Genomic DNA, 21,883 nt, shown 5'->3' with positions numbered 1-21,883 from the left:
CAGGTACATCGTCAGTTATAAGCTTCTGTAGATATTCAGTATATGAATGTAAAGAAGGCAGTCTAATTTGACCCTTTTGACAACAACGTGTAAATGCATAACTTGTATTGCCAGTTGTTTCTTCAGGGAAGTGAACTGAATGACAATGATTGCAAATGACATTCATTAATCCGAATGAATTTTCCTGGTGTATGTTTTGCTTGTGCCGTTTGAGAGGCGCGTTGTTGCATGTGTAGTATTTGGGACGTGTTGTTTTGGAGCTGTAATCGATTTGCCTGTGCTGTGTGAGAAGCCCGTTGTAGCCTTCGCTGCCATTAACGTATGTCTGAGACGGGAGGTGTTTCGTTTTGAATCCGTGCCTGTTGCGATGCAGCACTTTGATTGATAGTTTGCGTCATGTGGATCTAGGATGTAGATTTGTGCATATTTGCGTTGTTGATTCGTTTCAGGGTGCACTGTTCCAATGCGATGCAGTATTTGTGCACATATGCGAAAGCAGTATGGGCCATTGCCTTTTGGTGGCCTGATATTTACTCCGGTAGATGCAAAAGCAAATGAACTATTGTAGGATCTAATGCAGTTCATAAAGTTTTTACTTTTAGGTACATCGTTAGTTAGAAGCTTTAGTTGAGCTTTGCGTTTTTGGAGTCGAGACATTTTTACTTTTAGAAATATGGATAAGTAATAAGGAGTATTGCACTCACTGTTAATATGGAGACTTTTCTGCGGTTGAATGGTTAATAGTGCCTTATTGTAATGAGATCCACCTATGCTGCATAGCCGTCTATTTTGTTGTTTCTTTCGTGTTCGTGTGTTTGTTCCTGTTATCATTTCCTTTTCGTTTTGTACCCGTGACCGTGTATTCATGACTTGTTTCTTTCTCAGCATGCGAAATATGGATAAGTAATAAGGAGGATCGCAGTCACTGTTAATATGTTTCCTTTTCTGCAGTTGAACAGTTAATAGTGCTTTATTGTAAGGAGATCCACCTATGCTGACACCTATGCTGTCTAGTGTGAAGGTGTTGACGTTCACTTTAGAATATGTGGCTTTGGGTGTCACTTCTTATGGATGTGTGTGTGTGGGGGGGGGTGGGGGTGGGGGGGGATTGAGGATTGTTGTCGCGCGAGCGTCTTCTTTCTTTTTGTGTTCCTGTGTGTTGTTGAATCCCCCTCTTTGTGTGTGTCCCGTCCCTTGCTTGTAGGGTCTGTGGGGTGGTTTTGTGTTCTTTTTTTTTGTGTTCTATGGGCTTGTTGAATCCCCCTCTTGGTGTGTGTCCCGTCCGGTGCCTGTAGGGGGGGGGAGGTGCCTTGCTGTTGTGCGCGAGCCTCTTTTTTTTTTTTTTTTTTTTTTTTTTTGGGTCTAGTTTCGTGTGCAATGTGTTTCGTGCTTTGCTTGCGTTTGAATACTTTTTTATGTGCCTTTTCCTTTTTTCGGTGCTCTTATATGGATGAATCAGCATAATGGGAAGATTACAGGACAAAGAGCATTGCCTTTTGATTTTACTTAGTGCCTTCGGACAATAAACTGGACAATCCATTCCAAATTTTCTTGTTTCACGGAGTTGTCATTCCTACAACACAATGTGAAAATTGAAAAAAATATAAGCTATAATCTTATATATCTTTTTATTCTTTTATGGAACATGCCTTTCGTAACTTAAAAAAGCCATGAGAACAGAAAGTTTCAGATTTTAAACACAAATAATTTTAATTATTAAAATCAGCCTTTTCCCCATCAATTCAGTTTACTTATTATGGTCCACCATCCTTTGCACTTATACCTAACAAATTTATCTGGAGAATCACACTATGACCTGCACAACAGACGTGACAAATATTCTGCATGCAGCAAATGTAAGTGTGCTCATTTTCTGATTTGCTTTGTTACTTCTGTCTGTGGCATGAGAAACAAACTCTTGTTTAATGGAGCTAAAGAGAAATCCTTGTGAACTCAAATAATATGTATTTTATGTAATCAGCTCACTTGATCTCTTTAAAAAAAGAACAGATACTGTATTAAAACAAATGTACTATACAGAATACAGCAATGAGAGTGGCGTAGCAGTTAATTCTGCCAACTCACATCTCCAAAGGTTGGTGTTTGAATCTGAATCTGGGCCATACAAGTGTGGTGGCATCTGCATCTCCTCCACACAATATATCTCGAAGGGTTTTTCTCCTAATGCTGTGGGTTTTCTCCTACAGGGGCAGGTCGAACACGTTCACCTGCAACTATAATCTTGGCTCTCTATGACTGAGTACACTCTGACTGATGAGTGTCCTATTCTTGCGTTCATTGTTGTCAGCCCCTGTAGACCTGAACCAAAATAAGCAGATGACAGCTGGATGAACAGTGATTTTAAGTAAGAATTTTGTAGATATCATTTATTTAAACAAAGAAGTGTTTAATTATTACTTTAGCTGGGAGCTGAACAGCTTCTGCATTTAATTATGGGTCCCCAATTTTTTTTAAATGTCACTTCATTTTGCAACCTGCTTAATCCAGACCAGGGTCTTGGGAGATGCCAGAGCCTACCCCATCTAGCATAAGGCCCAAGGTAAGAAACAAACCTGGACAGGGTGCCAGTCCATCACAGGGTGTGCATAATTTTTTATACATATTTTCTTATTCATTTGTAAAGACCGTTGCATTTTCAGTTTCCTATACAAATATAATAAAAATTTCCATGTCCTTGCCAAAGTATAAATCCACACATACACAACAGCATGTTTAGCATCGCCAATTCACCTAACCTGCATGTTTTTGAACAGGTGGAAGGAAACCCACACAGATACAAGAAGAACATGCAAAAGCCACGCAGGGAGGACCCAGGATGTGAACCCTGGCCTCCTTATTGAGAGATGATAACACTGTGCTACTGTGCCTTTTAAAAATGCACTTTGAAAATCAAAATGTATATTGAAGCTACTCAACAGAATGTGTCAATTAGGCACCATGCTGTTTTGGTGCCTGGTGGGCGTTCATGCCCGGCCGGGACGCCCAGGAGGAGTGGAGGAGGGCTTGTGCCTCCTCCAGGACACGAGGGGGCATCCTCCCTGGCTGTATTGGGGGCCACAGGTACAGAGCTTGGAAGCTCTACCCTGTAGGGGCCCGTGGCCACCGCCAGGGGGTGCCCTGATGACAGGAGGACCCCAATACCTGGAGGACTCTGGACCACAGCACTTCCGCCACACCAGGAAGTGCTGGGGGGAAGAGGAACAGGGACACCCGGAGTGCTTCCGGGGAGACAGCCGGCACTTCCGCCACAATGGGGCGTGTCGGTGGGAGATTGCCGGGAACACACCTGGAGCACATCCGGGTACTTATTTAAAGGGGCCGCCTCCCTTCAGAGATGGACTTGAGTCGGGTGGAAGAGAGGACAAGGTTGCTGGAGGAGAGAAGGAGGCGGTCTGAAGAAAGTGGCATTATTGATTGGCCTGGACTGTGGGGTATTGGGGGCTTGTGTGAGCAACATGGATATTTGAACTTTGTGTATTGTGATGGAGGCCCTAAATAAATGTGTGTGGGGTGACATGAGCGTGTCTGCCTGTCTGTGTCCGGGTCATATTCCACACTGTTTAAGAGCAAAACATAGTGCTAATGTCTTTTTGGAACCGCAGATAAAAATAAAGAAACACTGTCTTACATAAGGATCAAAGCATTTGTTGATAAGGAATGGCAGGCTCCTAGCTAAAGCACTCTCCAGGCTGAAAAATTCACATGATAAATCAACCCATAGTGTTCACAGCATTTTAGTGTCTGCATATTCAGCCTCTGCCATTGGGAAAAATAAGCCAACACTGTTTTTATAACTGTCATTTTCAGTGGTTAGAAAAGACACAGATAGCAGGCACCACACACTTAACTGAAAGTTTATTGACCCTTGAGAAAGGTGAAAAGCTTCGCTTTGGACAATCTCAGTTTGAGTAACAGATGGGCACAGTCTGTTCAAGTAATTCTGTTATTGGCTTCCCCTATGTACCCAGGCCAGCTGTAGGGCCACTTGATCGTGATGTTTGCAATTTGTCTTTCAGGAACAAAGACAGCTCCAACGGAATGTGGCAGCTAGAAGAGTCTGGGTGACAGCTGTAAAGATAGATGAATGAATAGCATCATACCATCCATCTATTTTCATTACTTGCTTAATCCAACAGAAATCAAGCAACAGGCATAAGGCAGGAACCTGAGCAAGGTGGCATGCTAATCCATCATAGGATAAACATCTACACAAATTACTCTATATTTTTACTAACAAATTAATTTAGAAAAAATATGATAATGGACAATATCACTTAACACAACCCATCTAGGAAAACAATGTATTCTCTAACTGAATAATAATAAAACATTTCACTAGATAATTTGTTCTCCTACTATGGACTGACAGTTTAGATCCATAACTTGCTCCCTGGAACAGTAAGCAAAAACAAAGGGAAAATGTTGTTATGGCAATGAAACGTGTATAGGAGGTACTTTAAACTGTTCAGATTATAGGCCTTTTGCTTTGCTTCTAGGGTAAAGTCCTGGCAAGCTGAACAGAAGTGCAGTGCATGCTGGGGAATTATAACAAGAAGCAAGAGTATCTTCTTATATAATACACTACCTTGGCTGTTTGTTTGTCTGTCCAGGATTTAAAAATCACCTGTAGATCGCAAACCGTTTGACCTATTGACCTGAAATTTGGTACACATATACTACGTGATGTCTACTATCTGCTTTTGGGGTTGATGATTGACCCCCAAGGTTATTCCTCTTTTTATTTTATTGTAGAATCAACTCTTGGCAGCAGCCAGTAGGGTGGCCGTGCAGCGCATGCATACGGGCGTCGTTCTCATTTTCTACCACCTTCGCCATCACTCCCCCTACTTCTTCATATCTTAAATCATTCTTGTGGCAGATTGAAGACTTAAGTGCCAGCTTAAGTGAAAAATTAAGGAAAATGTACTAAGTAATTGAAGACAAACACTAAATCAGTTTTAATGTGAAAAGATGCCGACAAAAGAAGAGAAGAAGCGGGCCACTAGGGTGAAGAAAAGAAGAGCTGCTCAGGAAGCAGCAAGCGCATCAACCTCTGAGCAAACAAATGCTAAACGTACAGAGAAAGAGTATGAAAACTATGAATCCTCAAGTCAAGTGTATTCACTGCATGTTATCATGCAGTGCACCGTTACTGGTAATATATATTGCAGGGAGACAAGCTCCCTGCTATAATGGGCTTCTGGAAATGCTTCCATCAGACAATCGCCCTGGCACCAGAAGAACTCCCGGGTCTTTAATAAAAGGGACCGCACTCCTTTATCCAGGAGAGTCGGAGCTGGGAGGTAGTGAAGCAACGCATGAGTGAAGGAAGTTAGTGTGGTAGGAAGGAAGTATTGTGGATTGAAAACCTGTGTTTTGTGCTTGTGTGATATATTTGAGGTGATTTGACTAATAAATCTACCTTTATTTGAACCCAGGACTGTGCTTGTGTGTTTGTGTTGTAGTTTGGGCTTGCTGGTGCTCGGGTATCCATCACACATGTACAGTATATTAAGTGGTCCCAGTTCAGTTTAACCTTCCTGTGTAAAAGGAGCTGGTAGGTAAAGGGAAGCCATTATAAACAGCATTCAAAGACTCCATATACTTCAAATCCTGTTCCACTCTTTTTTCAGGAAGATGCTGGAAGTATAATTTGGCAGATCCACCTTGGGAGGCCTGCCAGTTGTCCCTAGGAGATGTCACCGTCCATAGAGGTTTGAAAATAATCAAGAATAACGCCCTTTGCAGTTGCCTGATTTTAGCGCAGTAAAAAGGAAATCTGGTAATAAGCAAAACATGGTCAGCTCTGTCTGGTGTCAAGGATCAAACTCTCACCTAGAGATTACTGTAAGGGATCATTAATACTTAACCTTTCAGATTTTGATAACTGAGACAACAATATTCCCCAAGTTTTTCTTGGCCTTGTTTATTGGGTACTTTTGCTCTTTTCACCTAAAATACTGTAACTCTCCAATGTGTAACTTAATAATGAGTGCTTACTCTGATGAAGAGAAGCAAAATAAAAATATAGCTAGCATGGTGTGATGTTTTGTTTGAAAAGCTCTCCCATTGTTTGCTTTATGTACCACAACTGCAATTGTGATAAACAGGAGAGGCTGTTAGTAATACACTGGATGTGATGCAAATATTAAAAGGAACACTAGCCTTCATGGAGACCATGCTTTTCCTATGCAGCGTCACAACTGTAATTGAGTACACATTACAGAAATGCACACCAAAAATGACTTGCTCTCAATTGTATATTACTTTATTACTGGGTAAACGTGTAGCAACTTGCCTGGGTTTTGACATTTAGGGATCGATTAACTGGCTGCCTATTTAGTGGCTTACAAGTAGTGAGTGAGCTGCCAGGCATTTTTAGACAACAGGTGTTTGGTACACATGCTGTCCAGCAGCCAGCGTTTTGTCAGCCCTTTCTTTGTCAGTCTGCGCCATTAAGCCACATTATTGGCAGACTAATTGATTAATTATTACAAGCCACAAATGCAGTGTTTTTAAACTTTTTGCAAAACAGCATGAGATAAACATAATTAATACATTTCTAATAATAAAAACCAGCAGAATGATGTAGTGAGTGTAAGGAAACATAAATAGTTCATTATTATTAGAGTAAGACACAAAAGCTTACAAAATCCATAAATTACATGTTGTGTCTTTCTGTGTGAAAAGGGTGATCAGGGTGACCAAACAATTAAGGCCAGTAAGCAATTATTAAGGAAAACATTGATCAGCACATGGCAAGAACAAGAGTGTTAGCAGATACTCAACACTGCTTCAGAAAAGGAAGGTCATGTTTCACTAATATCCTGGAATTCTATGAGAAAGCAACAAAAGAATGTAAAGATGTTCATATGATATTTATCTTGCTTTTGATAAGATACCATATGAAAGGTTAATGATCAAACTCTAAGAAGTGGAAATTCAGGACACAGTCTGCAGGTGGGGACAAAGTTGGCTCAAACACAGGAAGCAAAGGGTTATGGTGAGGGGAACTTTTTCAGAATTAAGTAATGATAACAGTGGTGCCCCTCAGGGATGAGTGCCGGAGCAGCTGCTCTTTTTAATGTACATAAAGTGTCTGGATAAGAATAAAATCTATATAAGTTTGCAGATAATACCAAACTAGGTGGAAAGGTAGGTAATGTACAATCTGCAAAATTGTTACTGAAGGACTTGGACAGCATACAGGATTGTGAAAATCTGTGGCAGAGGAAATTTACATAAATAAATGTAAGGCATTACATGTCGGAAGTGAAAAAAATGTTAGACTTGAATGAACAATGGGGGTATTAAACTTGAAAGTAGGAAAACTTAGGAGTCACAGTGGACTCATCACTGTGTACATCCAGAGGGTACACAGAAGCAACCAAGAAAGCTAACAGAATGTTAGGTTATACAGCATGAGGTGTAGAGTATACGTCAGTAGAAGTTATGCTTAAGTTATATAATACACTAGTGAGACCTCGTCTGGGGTACCGTATTTAGTTTTGGTCTTCATATTACAAAAATATGTATACATAACAGCGCTAGACAAAGTCCAGAGAACAGAGACTAGGCTGATTCTGGGAGTAGTAAACAAAAAACAAATCACATGACATACTGTAGTTGACTTAGACTTTCAAAAAGCTTTTAAAGAAGTTCTACATGGAAGACTAATTTTGAAACTACGAGACATCAGAGTCGGTGGCAACTTTCAAACTTGGATTTCAAGTTGGTTATTCAGGTGAAGACAGAGTATTGACATGATGAGATTGCTCAGCATGGGCTGAGGACACTGGACGTCCCCAAGGGTCTGTGCTTGTACCGTTACCATATCTAATAAATATGAATGACATAAATACTAATATAGTCAGTAAGACTGTGAAATTTGAAATGAAATAATTGGAAGGATAGCAGATGCTTAGGAGGGAGCAAACACAATTCAAGAAGTTCTGGATAATCTTCAAAATTGGCTAAAACTTTGAAAATGTGGTTTAATGTAGAATCGTGGAAAGTACTATATGTAGGACAAAGAGGGGCAGCACGGTGGCGCAGTGGGTAGCGCTGCTGCCTCGCAGTTGGGAGACCTGGGGACCTGGGTTCGCTTCCCGGGTCCTCCCGGCGTGGAGTTTGCATGTTCTCCCCGTGTCTGCGTGGGTTTCCTCCGGGCGCTCCGGTTTCCTTTCAAAGACATGCAGGTTAGGTGGATTGGCGATTCTAAATTGGCCCAAGTGTGTGCTTGGTGTGTGGGTGTGTTTGTGTGTGTCCTGCGGTGGGTTGGCACCCTGCCCGGAATTGGTTCCTGCCTTGTGCCCTGTGTTGGCTGGGATTGGCTCCAGCAGACCCCCGTGACCCTGTGTTCGGATTCAGCGGGTTGGTAAATGGATGGATGGATGGATGTAGGACAAAGAATAATTAATTATAAATAAAAGATGGATGACACTGTCATACAGGAAGCAACCCCTCAAAATTGCTTAGGGGGTTTATGTAGACGCAACATTCTCAAAGTCCTGGAAATGTGCAGAAGTAATTAATAAATTATAATTATAAACTGTTAGGGTATACTCTGAAAACTACTATATAATGCACTAGTGAGATTGCATCCGGAGTACAATATGCAATTTTGGTAATGTTACAAAAATACTTTACAGCACTAGAAAGTGCATGGAGGAAAGCAGCCAAGTTCATCCTAGGACTAAAAAGCATGTCCTACTTTAATAGACTAAGGGATTTAAACTTCTATTCTTGAGCAAAGAATGCTGAGTGCAGGAGAATGCTAATTGTCAATGCCATTGATTTAGTTCATCCAGAATAAGTCATTCAATTAAATTGTGATATTTAAGCCAGAATCCAGGAAGAACTTATCTTCACAAACATTCAGAGGAATCTGGTACAGATTACTGAAATTGGAAACCTTGACATCTTTTAAAAAGTATATTGAGACAAACTAACCAGACTTGATGGAATGGTCTCCTCTTATCTGTCAAATGAATTATGTTTTGTGTAATTGCAAAATTTGTTCCATGCTCTTCTAATGTTTTCATGTACATAACCTATGTAAGGTTGTAGAGATTCCAATTACCCAAACAATTTTGTTTTAACTCTAATGTCAATAATGTGATTTTAGTCATTACGAATTTGCACTTTTGAAGTCACTCTAAAACACTTGCAGCATGCAACATCCATAATTGCCATGATGGTGCAGTTCACATCCCAAACCATTGCTGTGTAATGTTCAGACACATTTCAGTAATACAATGCTATCTAAAAATAGAAAAATGTATTAGGGCATATGATCTTAACTAGTAATTAAGAAAAACCCTTTCTAGATAGAATATTGTTTAATTAAAGAAGCAGAACAGGGTTTCCTTAAAAACATTTTCCCTAAATGTGAAATACAAAATGAAATGGTTATAAAACACTTGAGTCAGTCCTAAGCATCAACAAAATGGGTGACTCTGTAACAGCAAAAATTCTAGAGCAGTGTTTTTGTATAATCACATCTCAGCTTAACATATATACTGTATACAAAGGGACACGAGATAAAGACTGGCAAAACATAAATGAAATCAAAACACTACTTTAGAATCAACCCACATATCGACTAGTTGTATGACTTGGGTGCCAGATACAAGCTTTTTCTTGCATTGCAATTTTACATTTCAGTGATTCAGTTGCTTACTGCATACTTGTGACAGTAAAGCCACAGTACACAAATAAAGTGTGGCATAATGTTTATAAAGAGTGACATTGTAGCAGGGCTATATAAAGTGTCATTTGTGTTTCTTCAATGTGTTTTATCATTGTGTCTCTCTGACTTTTTTCTTGTATATTTAAAAAAATAATAATAATAACTGAAAAAAAGTTTCCCTCTACAAACCACAAGGGTGCCACCAATTACAACACTTAACATTTATTTGAGGTGAGGGTTTCCTGTTGTTTGGTTCTTTTTACATTCTCTTTAATAATGGCTCTCTTTTGAGGTCATAGCAGGTATGCATGTTGCCGAATGAAGACCTCATTGCTGGTATACATGACATGGGTGAGCACTTGATCCCAGATCGGCGTAACAAAGGCCTCCCCTCGACTTTTTGTTTCCACAAATTTGTTCCAGCCGGAGTGTGTAACTTGCCACCATCAGAGTGTGACTGCTGTTGTTACAGATTACTCACTGTGGCTCAATTATTTGTGCTGCTGCCTCACAGATCCAGTGCCCTGGGTTTGAATCCCAGGCTCAGTTGTTGTCTATATGGAGTTTGCATGAACCACTTGTGTTCTACACTGGGTTGCTTCTCTGGCTATCTAGATTTTTGTCCCATGTCCCTTTTAGACATACAGTCTGTTCATCCTGGCAATTCCAATCCAGGTTTTACTGAGTCAGTGTGTTTGAATGAGCCCTCTAATAAACTGATGACTGACATGCCTTATGTCTGATACTGCTGGGATAGACTTTGACAACTATGACTTAGAGTTGATTAAGTGGATTTAAATATGTTATGTGCAGTTGCGAGAAAAAGTTTGTGAATTCTTTGAAATTGTGTGGATTTAATAATAATAATGCATTTTATTTATAGGGACACTTTACAGTAGCTTTCTAAATAGAAAAGTCTTTAGCTGTTTTTTTAAAACAGCCCACAATCTGCTGTGTTCTCAGGCTCTCTGGTAGGGCATTCCAGAGCCGTGGAGCAGCAGCTGCAAAGCCTCGGTCTCCCATTGTATGAAGTTTGGTCACAGGGGGGCGAAGGCGGTAGGTATTTGTAAAACGGAGGTTTCTTGTAGTGAATTGTAATATAAGGAGTTTTTTAAGATATTGTGGAGCATTTCCTTGGATACACTGGTGAGTAAACAGAGTTTGTATTCGATACGGAGATGGATAGAGAGCCAAAGAAGTGACCGAAGGATTGGTGAGATATGCTCATATTTCCGCACCCTCATCAGGATTCTTGCAGCACTATTTTGAATTTGTTGGAGCTTTTGAAGGCTCTTGCTGGGTATCCCGATGAAGAGTGCATTACAATAGTCCAGTCTGGATGAGACAAAGGCATGAACCAGCTTTTCAGCATCACAGAGGTAGAGGTAGGGTACGGAGTTTGGCTATGTTTCAGAGATGAAGGAATGCAATTTTACAAAGGTGATGGTTATGTACGTATATCAAATGACAGATGGGAGTCTAACTTGACACCCAGATTTGTAACAGAAGGGTAGAGGGTACTGGTACGGTCAGAAAAGGAAATACAATTTACAGAGGAACGAAGTTGATGGGGGGTGCCAATTAAAAGAGCTTCAGTTTTGGTGCTGTTCATCTTGAGGAAGTTCTTGGACATCCAGGCCTCATTCTCATCCAAGCAAGAGGAAAAAGTTGATGGAGGTATAAGAGAAGTCGAATCCAGTCTCACATAGAGCTGCGTATCATCGGCATAGCAATGGAATGAAACTCCATGCTTGCAGATGATGTGACCCAGGGGTAGCATATAGATATTAAAGGACTGATCCTTGTGAGACTCCACAGGTGACAGTGTGGGTATGAGATTTAGCATCCCCCAAGGCCACATACTCAGTCCTGTCTGTAAGATAGGACTCGAACTACTCGAAAGCAATGTCAGAAAGTCCAATTGTATAGTGAAGATGATGAAGGAGAATATTATGATCTACCGTATCAAATGCAGCTGTAAGGTCCAGGAGGATAAGGAGTGATGGAGAGCCCTGATCAGCAGCCATCAGGAGGTCATTGGTGACTCTAATCAGGGCTGTCTCTGTGCTGTTAGAAGTTCAGAAACCAGACTGAAATTTTTCAAACAGGTTGAATTTTTTGAGGTGATCCTGAAGCTGAACCAAAACAACCTTTTCCAAAACCTTAGACAAAAATGGAATGTTGGAGATCGGACGATAGTTTGCTATCACTTCAGGATCCAAAGAGGATTTTTTTAAATGAGGTCTAATTTTTGTGGTTTTCAAGGCCAGTGGGACTAAGCCACTCTGGAGAGAGTGATTAATGATGTCAGCAATAAGAGGGCTTATATCTGATACATTAGCTTTTATCAGAGGAGTAGGAAAAGGATCCAATGAACACGTTGAAGGTCGCATCCTCTGTATGATGTGATTTCTGCATTATCTACTCAAAACAATGTTATCGGATCTTCAACTAATCCACAATAATGGACAGAAAAAAAAAATCAGCTTGGACTAATAACACATAAATAATTATACTACTTCTTGCCAATACAGAATACTTAGTTTAAACATTCACAGTCCAGGATGGAAAAAGTATGTTAACCACTAAACTAATGACTTCTCCAAAAAATAATTGGATTTAGGTGATTCAATCAATGAGGTGAAATTAGGGGTGCACTGTCCTGTAAGAAATGCACACAAAGTTTGATTACTGAGTGCAAGTGCTCTTATCAAGAACGATCTGTTCATGTGAACAATGCCCAGATAAAAAGAAATATCAGAGGACATTTGAAAAAGAATTGCAGAGATGCATAAAGCTGGAAAGGGTTACAAAAGCATTTCTAACTTTTGAAAGTTATAAATCAACAGCAAAGCAATGGAGGACATTCAGTACTGTTGCTACTCTCCTTAGAATTGGGCATCCTGCAATGATCACAGTAAATGTGCAGAAAGCAATGCTGAAGTAGGTGAAAAGAACCCTGAAGTAAGAACAAGGGACTTAAAGACATGAACTTGCCAATGTCCCTGTTCACGGGCTCACTATAAGAAAATCTCTGAACAACAAAGGTGCTTATGAGACAACACCACTGAGAAAATTCCACCTTTATGTGACGGTCTGGATTAGCTCCACACTCTCTCTAGGAGATAACCTGTTTCTTCTTGAACCTGAAACCATCAATAGTCATGAATGGAGTGAGCAAATGAGAACATACGCATTCAGCAAGGGGTTGGTGTAAAGGTGGCAAGTGCTTTTATTAAAATCCACAAACAATTAGCGACCGTTGGTGCAGTGCTCTTCCTTAAATAAATTAATAAATAAATAAGGGGATTAATAAAGTGTACCAAATGCATAATCCAATAAAAACAGTGAATAGTCCACAAGTTAAAATCCAGAGATGAAATCAGTGTCAAACAAAGAGTCAGCGGGTCCTTAATCTTCCTCCTTGCATCCCACACAAGCCCAGTGCAACACCCTCTGTTTACCCGGCTCACTCACAGCTCGCTCAGCCAGCAGAGACTCCAGTAGCCGTGATCCTCCTCAATGACCCCTGTTATGGCTGCTTCCATCAGTGTCTGCCAGACCGCTTAGGGTCAGTTGTCCTCCAGTATTTCTTCTCACACCCCTGGTGTCCCTTTGGATCCCTGATGAGGACACTACCACCATCGCACCTGGTCTTATAGAAATATCAGTGGGGATGATCTGCCCCTAGAGCGCTGATCCTTCTCTCTTCTGTGGGGCTAACAACCACCCTGTCTCTTGCTCACTCCCTTGCTGCCTGGCTGGCCCATCATCTCATTCTGATTAGGCATCCAATACTGCTCTCTCACAATCTGTTTCTTTATTTGATTTCCTTCCTCTGTTGTTTTTCTCCCTTCTTTGCAGGATCACTTTACACTGCCTGATTAGGTGTAGATGTGATCCTCAGCTTACTCCGAGGTGTGAATGAGGCACCTGACTGATCTGTTCGCATTTGCATGAGAGTGTGCAATCAGCCAAGCACCACAATCAACCCCGGAGTGAGCACTGGCATGTTCACACCTATGGGACCTCAGTTCATCATTGACCTCCTATCCCACTCAACTAAACCAACATGGCAGCACATCTTAAATTTGTAGAATATTACATTCAGTACATGTTCCATAATGCTTCTGTGACAATGTTCTTAGGACAGATGGGGCAAATGTTGAAGTCTTTGGCAAAATAGCACAATGCTATTTTTGAATTTAAAAAAAGACACTGCACACCAACACCTAACGTGAAGTTAAAGTGGAGATGGAATTACAGCTAGGGGATTTTTGCTGCCTCAGGATCTGGACAGTTTGCTGTCACAGAGGGCACAAGGACCTCAAAATTGCATCAAGAAATGGTGCAGAAGGATTTCAGTCTAGCAATCCAACGGCTGAAGCTTAATAGAAGTTAGGTGATCCAAAACTATCCATCCATCTATTATCCAACCCGCTATATCCTAACTACAGGGTCATGGGGGTCTGCGGGAGCCAATCCCAGCCAACACAGGGCACAAGGCAGGAAACAAACCCCAGGCAGGGCACCAGCCCACCGCAGGGCGATCCAAAACTACAATGGAAATAAGCACGGAACAAAAACAATAGAATGATTTAAACTGAAGACAATTTGTGTTCTGGACAGTCTCATTTCTGACCTAAGCCTGCAGAGAGATGTTGTTATGACCTGGAATGCTCAAAGCACATAAGTCCCAAACAGTTCCAAAAACACTTCCAAAATTTCCAACAGAGGTGGATATAACCGTCAAACCCCAGCTCATTCCCTGCGTGGAGTTTGCATGTTCTCCCCGTGTCTGCATGGGTTTGCTCCGGTTTCCTCCCACAGTCCAAAGACATGCAGGTTAGGTGCATTGGCAATCCTATATTGTCCCTAGTGTGTGCTTGGTGTGTGAGTGTGTGTGTATCCTGTGGTGGGCTGGCACCCTGCCCGGGGTTTGTTCCTGCCTTGCGCCCTGTGTTGGCTGGGATTGGCTCCAGCAGACCCCCATGACCCTGTAGTTAGGATATAGCAGGTTGGAGAATGACTGACTGACTGACCCCAGTTAGTAATAAGGTCAAGAACTGAATATTTTTTAAATAAAAGATTTCTTCTTCAAAATAAGCATTCCACTCACTATGAAGCTCTGTGAAATACAAAGGCAAAACAAAAATGCTCGAGACACAAGACAATCCAAAGCAAACCAATCTCAATACAGAATCACAAGGCAAAGTCAAAAAACCAGCATAAAATGTCAAAAAATCCAATAATTCACAAAAAGTACAAAGCACAGCAAAAACATAGAAAATCACCAAAAAAAATTTTTTTTTGAATTTGAAATGATCCACCAAGAACTGTGGAAGACCCTCCAGATTTATAGGGTGGAGAACAGCTCCTGACAGTATTTGGCAAGTTTCCACACCCCTTTGGAGGACCACCAACAAAACATGGAATTTAGCACAAGTATCTTACATACATAGAAAATATCAAAGAATATTTCATATCAACAAAAAAGTAACATTAACGTAAGTAAAAGAATCAAGAAAAAACAAAACAGACACATAACATGACTTTGAAACACAGTCAGGAGGAATCCTAGCTGAAATTTAACAGCTGTACACATAAAGAATTGCAGAAAATTAATGAACTGAAACACTTTTGTAAGGAGGAATGGTCCAACGCTCCTCCTAAACATTAAACAAGTTTCATCTGCTGCTACAGGAAACGTTTGGTTAAGTATATGGCCGCCGCTGCTGCTACTACTGCTACTACTCTGACTACTGAAGGAGGCTCAACTAGTACGAAATACAAGGGCTCACATACTTTTTTCAAACCTTGATGACAAATGTTTAAAAAGAAAGAACGGCAATTGTTTGTGTGTTATTATGTTTAGCAGATTGTGCCCATCTAGTCTTGTGACTTTTTATGATACACTCATACAGAAATTAAGAAAGCTACAAAGACCTCACAAACTTTTTCATGAAATTATAAAAAGCTTACAAAAAGTCAATGCAAAAATATAGCATATAAAGCAATCCAGACACCACGAATGTGCTGTATTTCCTAAACCTTCTTTTTATTGGACATTAAAGGATCTGGTTTAATACAATATGCCAAGGAAATACTTACTTTTGGTTTGGTGGTCTGAAGGATGTCTGCAATAAATACTCCTCTAAATTGTGGCCTGATAAATTATAGAGCACATCACCATTGTGATTCCTTAGGTAGTGCAGAGAGATGTTCAGTGGTGGACAGTTCTGCAAAAGAAAGACATACGATCAGAACATATTGGTTGACCACATATTTGTTAATCTATTGGAAGATCATAATGTACAAAAGTAACACTGCAATACTGAAGTCTAAGGATATTTGCTGTAGCTGTTACTATTTCTGGTTGGCAAGTACTGAGGAAAAAGAAGGCATGTCATTGCTTAAATCAAGTTATAATTCAAATTTAATTTGGAATAAAAATGGAAAGACAAATTATCTTAGATCAACATATCAGTGCCTCCAGCAATGACCGAAAACCAATTAATACAATAAGATGAGTATTTATAGTCGATACGCTCTGTAAGTGTAAATTTATCTTTGCACACTGTGGAACCATATGTTCACTCACCACAGCTGATTTAGCACTGAATGTTTTTCATGGGATTTTTTTTTATATGTCTGATTTATTAAAGAAATTCACTTATATAAATTTCCAATGTTTGATAATTTTATTCCACCAAATTATTCAGTATAATGATGGATGGCAAGGTGGATAGGACTTGTGTTTCACAGATTCAGCACCCTGTGTTTGATTCCGGCCTCTTGTCATCATTCATGTGCTGTCTGCATGGCTTCCTCGCATCTACTTGGGTTCCCACCTCCATATCCTCAAACATGTATGGGTTAGGTAAACTGGGAACCCCAAAATGGCCTCAAGTGTTTGTGTGAGTGGACCATGTCAGGGTTGGTGCCTGCCTTGTGCCCAATTCTGCTGAGATGTACTTTGGTCTCCTGCTACCTTGAATTGGATTATGCAGATATGTAAATGTTACATGAATAAAACATATTTTGCTGTACTTTACAAGTAATTATAAGCTTTTCAGGTCACAGAATTCATTTCTGACATTATCTTCTTTCTATAATTTTGCTTAATAATAGTTAAGATTTTTTTTGTCTTCTCTTTTTGACAGCAACTTGTGTACCTCTATTTTGTAAGTCCCGTTGCAAGTACATACTAATGGTTGCAAGAGATGTAGCCACAGAAGTTGCCGCACCTGACATCATTGATGGAAAACTCGTGGAAAACATCCTGCATTGTTCCTGTTCCAAAGAAGTCAAGCGCCTTCACCAAATGACTACACACTAGTGGCACTTACATCATGCAGACCTTTGAAAGGCTGGTTCTGGACAATAAGAGTCCACTTGTGGCAGACCACCTGGGCCCATTACAGTTTGCCTATCAGACAAAGACTGGGGTGGAGGATACAATATCTATCTGCTCCTCAAGTCTTATTCTCACCTGGACAAAGGTGGCAGCACTGAGAGAATTATGTTATCTGATTTCTCCAGTGCCTTCAATATCATCTTTGCTGTCTGAAATCAGTGCAGAACCATTAAACAATAACTGCACAGGATCAATTGGCTTTTTGATTGCCTGAGAACTCAGTGTTTGAGCATCGTGACTTCTAAGCATATTAACTGAACTGTGAAATATGGTTGGATCTTGGTAATATGTAATATTTTTCATTTTTTTAAGTCCTGAAATCCATACTTTACATTAGACAAGGTAATTATTTTCTCTTCCTCTCTGTATCCCTGTCAGTGATCTAGGAACTTGTGTTTCAGTTGAATGAAACGAGGTCTAGGACTTCCTCTCCCTTTTTAAGCTTTACAATATTTTTCCTAAAATCAGACTTTTTTGCTTTTGTACACCGTTTTCCCTGTGGCAATGTTGTTTGTGATAGGTTAACATATTTGACTGTTTTTCCTGCAAAAGCATTCTTTAGGAGCGAATTTCCCAACACTGTCCTCCAAGAATACAATCTCAGTACTTTTTCAGAGTGTTGAGTGGCTGTTAAGGCTGGTGAACCAATAGCAGCTCAGAAAGCTCACATCACTTGACCCCTGAGTACATGCACTGGGGAAGTTAAGACCATGTCCTAGTCATGGGGTATTCCCTAAGTGGGTCCTAATCACACAATGTAATGTTCCACTAAAACCTTGCAATATCATTTGTCTTTGGATAATATATGGTAAAGTTAAATTTTTTGTAACAATACAACTTTAATAAATTTTTGTATTTTTTTTTTAATGGAGTGTTCCTTGATAATTTCAACGATTATACAGATTGAGATTATAACACTACCTTCAAAGGAGGTAAAGAAGCATTACACAGGACTGGAGATGTGTTTATCTGATCTCTCCGTAATAATGATGTCTTGCACCCATAGTAAAAATGGAATACAAATTAATAAAATGAAGAGAAACCAAAAAAAAGCAAAGCTGCCTTAGAAAACAAAGTCCAAGTGAGAATCTAAATATTCAAAATAGGTCAAAATGTCAGATCTAAGCCAGTTCTCAAAAGGCAAAAGTTAGAAGCAGAGATTAACACTAAACTTGAATAATTAAATGAAATAGAAACCAAGAATTTTTTTTTTATTCCAAAAACCTAAGAAATAATTCACCATTAATACACAATAATCAAGAAATAGCAAAAATACAGAAACCTAAAATTGAGGAAAGGAAGATGAAATAGTAATTTTAGGAATAAAAATAACTCTGCAAGCTAATAAATGCTTTTTACTGTATATAGTCTTCAGTGTGCTGCAGTACCCAAGTGATTAGATAGATAGATAGATAGATAGATAGATAGATAGATAGATAGATAGATAGATAGATAGATAGATAGATAGATAGATAGATAGATAGATAGATAGATAGATAGATACTTTATTAATCCCAATGGGAAATTCACATTCTTCAGCAGCAGCATACTGATACAATAAATAATATTAAATTAAAGAATGATAATAATGCAGGTGAAAAACAGACAATAACTATGTATAATGTTAAATGTTAACGTTTACCCCCCCGGGTGGAATTAAAGAGTCGCATAGTTTGGGGGAGGAACGATCTCCTCAATCTGTCAGTGGAGCAGGACAGTGACAGCAGTCTGTCGCTGAAGCTGCTCTTCTGTCTGGAGATGATACTATTTAGTGGATGCAGTGGATTCTCCATAATTGATAGGAGCCTGTTGAGCGCGCTTCGCTCTGCCACAGATGTTAAACTGTCCAGCTCCATGCCAACAATAGAGCCTGCCTTCCTCACCAGTTTGTCCAGACGTGAGGCATCTTTCCTCTTAATGCTGCCTCCCCAGCACACCACCGCGTAGAAGAGGGCGCTCGCCACAACTGTCTGATAGAACATCTGCAGCATCTTATTGCAGATGTTGAAGGACGCCAGCCTTCTAAGGAAGTATAGTCGGCTCTGTCCTTTCTTGCACAGCGCATCAGTATTGGCAGTCCAGTCTAATTTATCATCCAGCTGCACTCCCAGATATTTATAGGTCTGCACCATCTGCACACAGTCACCTTTGATGATCACTGGGTCTATGAGGGGTCTGGGCCTCCTAAAATCCACCACCAGCTCTTTGGTTTTGCTGGTGCTCAGGTGTACATTTTACATTTACATTTACATCATTTAGAAGACGCTCTTATCCAGAGCGACTTACAACAGTGTTTGTTAGTTTTTCGCATACCCCTTGGGGTCAGAGCGCAGGGTCAGCCATTGTACAGCGCCCCTGGAGCAATTACAGGTTAAGGGCCTTGCTCAAGGGCCCAGCAGACTAGGATCTCTTTTGGCAGTGACGGGGATTCGAACCGGCAACCTTCGGGATACCAGCGCAGATCCTTAGCCTCAGAGCCACCACTCCGCCCAGTTTGTAGGTGGTTTGAGTCGCACCATTTAACAAAGTTAAAATTAGCTGTAATGGTTTACCTCGATCTTATGGCTTAAAAAGAGAAAAAAACGATATAACAATTAATGAATAAGGAGAATCTAAAGGGGCAGAGAACTGACCAAACTGGGACCCAGGAGAGAGTATGGACAGGTACAAGAAGGGCAGCCAGAGAATATGAGGCAGTGTCTGTCGCTAATTAAGTTAAGTACTCTAATGTGTGCACTTGGAGAACATAATGTCTTCTCCAAAACCATTCAGTTTTTCTGTGGATTTGTACACTGTCCTGTGTAAACTGGCTGCCAACCCCTATTTTTCCACTTTCATTAAATAAGTATTTCACAAATTTAGAACTATAGGATATCAAGAAAGTAAATGTTCCTTCATTATAATACATCAATGGTTACTCTTAAAGTTGTAGAGCCTACTACTATGTCTTCAACTACATGTATTTTCAAACTGAATTTCAGTAAATGATGACTAAAATAAAGGGGCCCACGAGGGATGGCAAGTGTGTATTTGATTCTTACAATAACTTTTGCAAAAATATTCTTGATCTCTTACTATATTAACCCATTATTTTAAGGAGTGGATGTAGAGGAGGTCCTCTGCTACAAGTACATGGGGGTCCATATTATTGACAGGTTGGACTGGTCACAGAAACACAGCAAAACTATAGAAGAAAGGGCAGAGCAGGCTATTTTTCCTTGGGAGACTACATTCCTGTAACAAAATGACATCCTTCACATCTTCTGTAACTCTATTATGCCCAGTGGTGTGCTGGGCTGACAACAACACCTCAAGAGAAGCCCACTGAATCAACAAGCTAATTAAAAGGACAAGCTCAGCTATAGGACACACTCTGGACCCCCTGGAAGCAGTAACAAAGGAAAGAATGAAAACAAAATGATTGTATTTATTTACCTATCTATTTATGAATTTGTTTATTTAGAGATCTTCAATAAAAACCCAGATTTCCCCCTAGGGACAAATAAAGTTCTATCTATCTATTTGTATCAACACTTCAGTAATCACTCCCTAGTTGCCCAAAAAAATTTGCACAAGCACCACCTATGAGGCCAAACTAACATTCATAAATGGGCCTTGCCACCTCTCTTATTTATACACAGGACATACTGTATATATATACATATACATACATACAGTATATACTTTTACATATATATCTTAATACATAATTCGCCAGTCTCCTCACTCACTCACTCATGTCCGTCCGAAGCTGAATGCGCAGTCACCTTCTGCGCACATCGCCTTCTGCGCATGTCCGAAGCCGAATGCGCAGTCGCCTTCTGTGCAGCTGCCCGAAAAACCTTACGAGACCGACATCGCGGCAGGTGGCAGATTTATGGCCATGAAAATTCAAAGAGAAAGGTGACTTCGACCGACATCCAACCCCAACATCGCAGGAGGCGGCGGATTTACGGCCGCAAAAATTCAAAGAGAAAGGCGACTTCGATTAAAGCTCTAGAGGCCTGAAAGGCGATTTCGACTACAGCTCCAGGCCTAATTACGCATTCAGTCAATACACCTATATCAGGTTTGTGGTGCTTATACTTATTACTATTCCACTCGTGCCCGTTTCATCTTACGTTGTCGAAACAGGCTCTTTGTCTAGTATATACATATACACACACACACACACACACACATATATAGATATATATATATATATATATATATATATATATATATATATATATATATATATATATATATATACACACATATATACATTATATATATATATATATAAACATATATAAACAAACACATACTGTATATATATGTATCAGTGCTACTGTTAGTTAGAACTGCATCTCCCAGCAGTCCCTGCAGGGGCTGTTGGGGTCAAAGGTTGTCAGAGGAGTTTAAAAGGAGGGCAGGTGGCCAATGAAGAAAAAAAGTGTTTTTTGATGTTGTATTTTGTGTAGAGTTTACCTGTCGGACTGCCTTCTGTTAAGCCATATTTAATCACTGTGCCCTGGATTGTATTCATTGTTGGGGTCTGGATCGTCTGTCTAACCGTGTGCTGAGAACTGTTTGTGGATTCACGGCTTTCCTGCAAGTAAAGGAGCGCTCCTGAACCATCCATCCGTCTTCACCCTTACAGTGTCTACCGGTAGGACTGTTTTTCATTCCCTTACGACATATAGATCTCTGGCCTTACTCTCGTCATCTCTCATTACATCCTGTGTGGTATTGCATGGACTTTGCTGTGTTGT

At 40.2% G+C, this 21,883-nt stretch overlaps 1 protein-coding gene across 1 annotated transcript in view; it reads right to left on the bottom strand.

Moving 5' to 3' along the window:
* Nucleotides 1-21,883, bottom strand: part of LOC114663796 (ATP-binding cassette sub-family A member 13-like) — a 488,511-nt gene that overhangs the window by 192,326 nt on the left and 274,302 nt on the right. The window contains exon 28 of the mRNA XM_028817717.2: nucleotides 15,824-15,951. Within this exon, the coding sequence (XP_028673550.2) occupies nucleotides 15,824-15,951 (128 nt within the window). The remainder of the gene's footprint in view (nucleotides 1-15,823; nucleotides 15,952-21,883) is intronic.

The sequence above is a fragment of the Erpetoichthys calabaricus genome, chromosome 13, assembly GCF_900747795.2.
Source record: "Erpetoichthys calabaricus chromosome 13, fErpCal1.3, whole genome shotgun sequence".
Classification (NCBI taxonomy): Eukaryota; Metazoa; Chordata; class Cladistia; order Polypteriformes; family Polypteridae; genus Erpetoichthys; species Erpetoichthys calabaricus.
The sequence above is the reverse complement of the archived record's forward strand: the minus strand, read 5'-3'. Positions and strand labels throughout refer to the sequence as shown.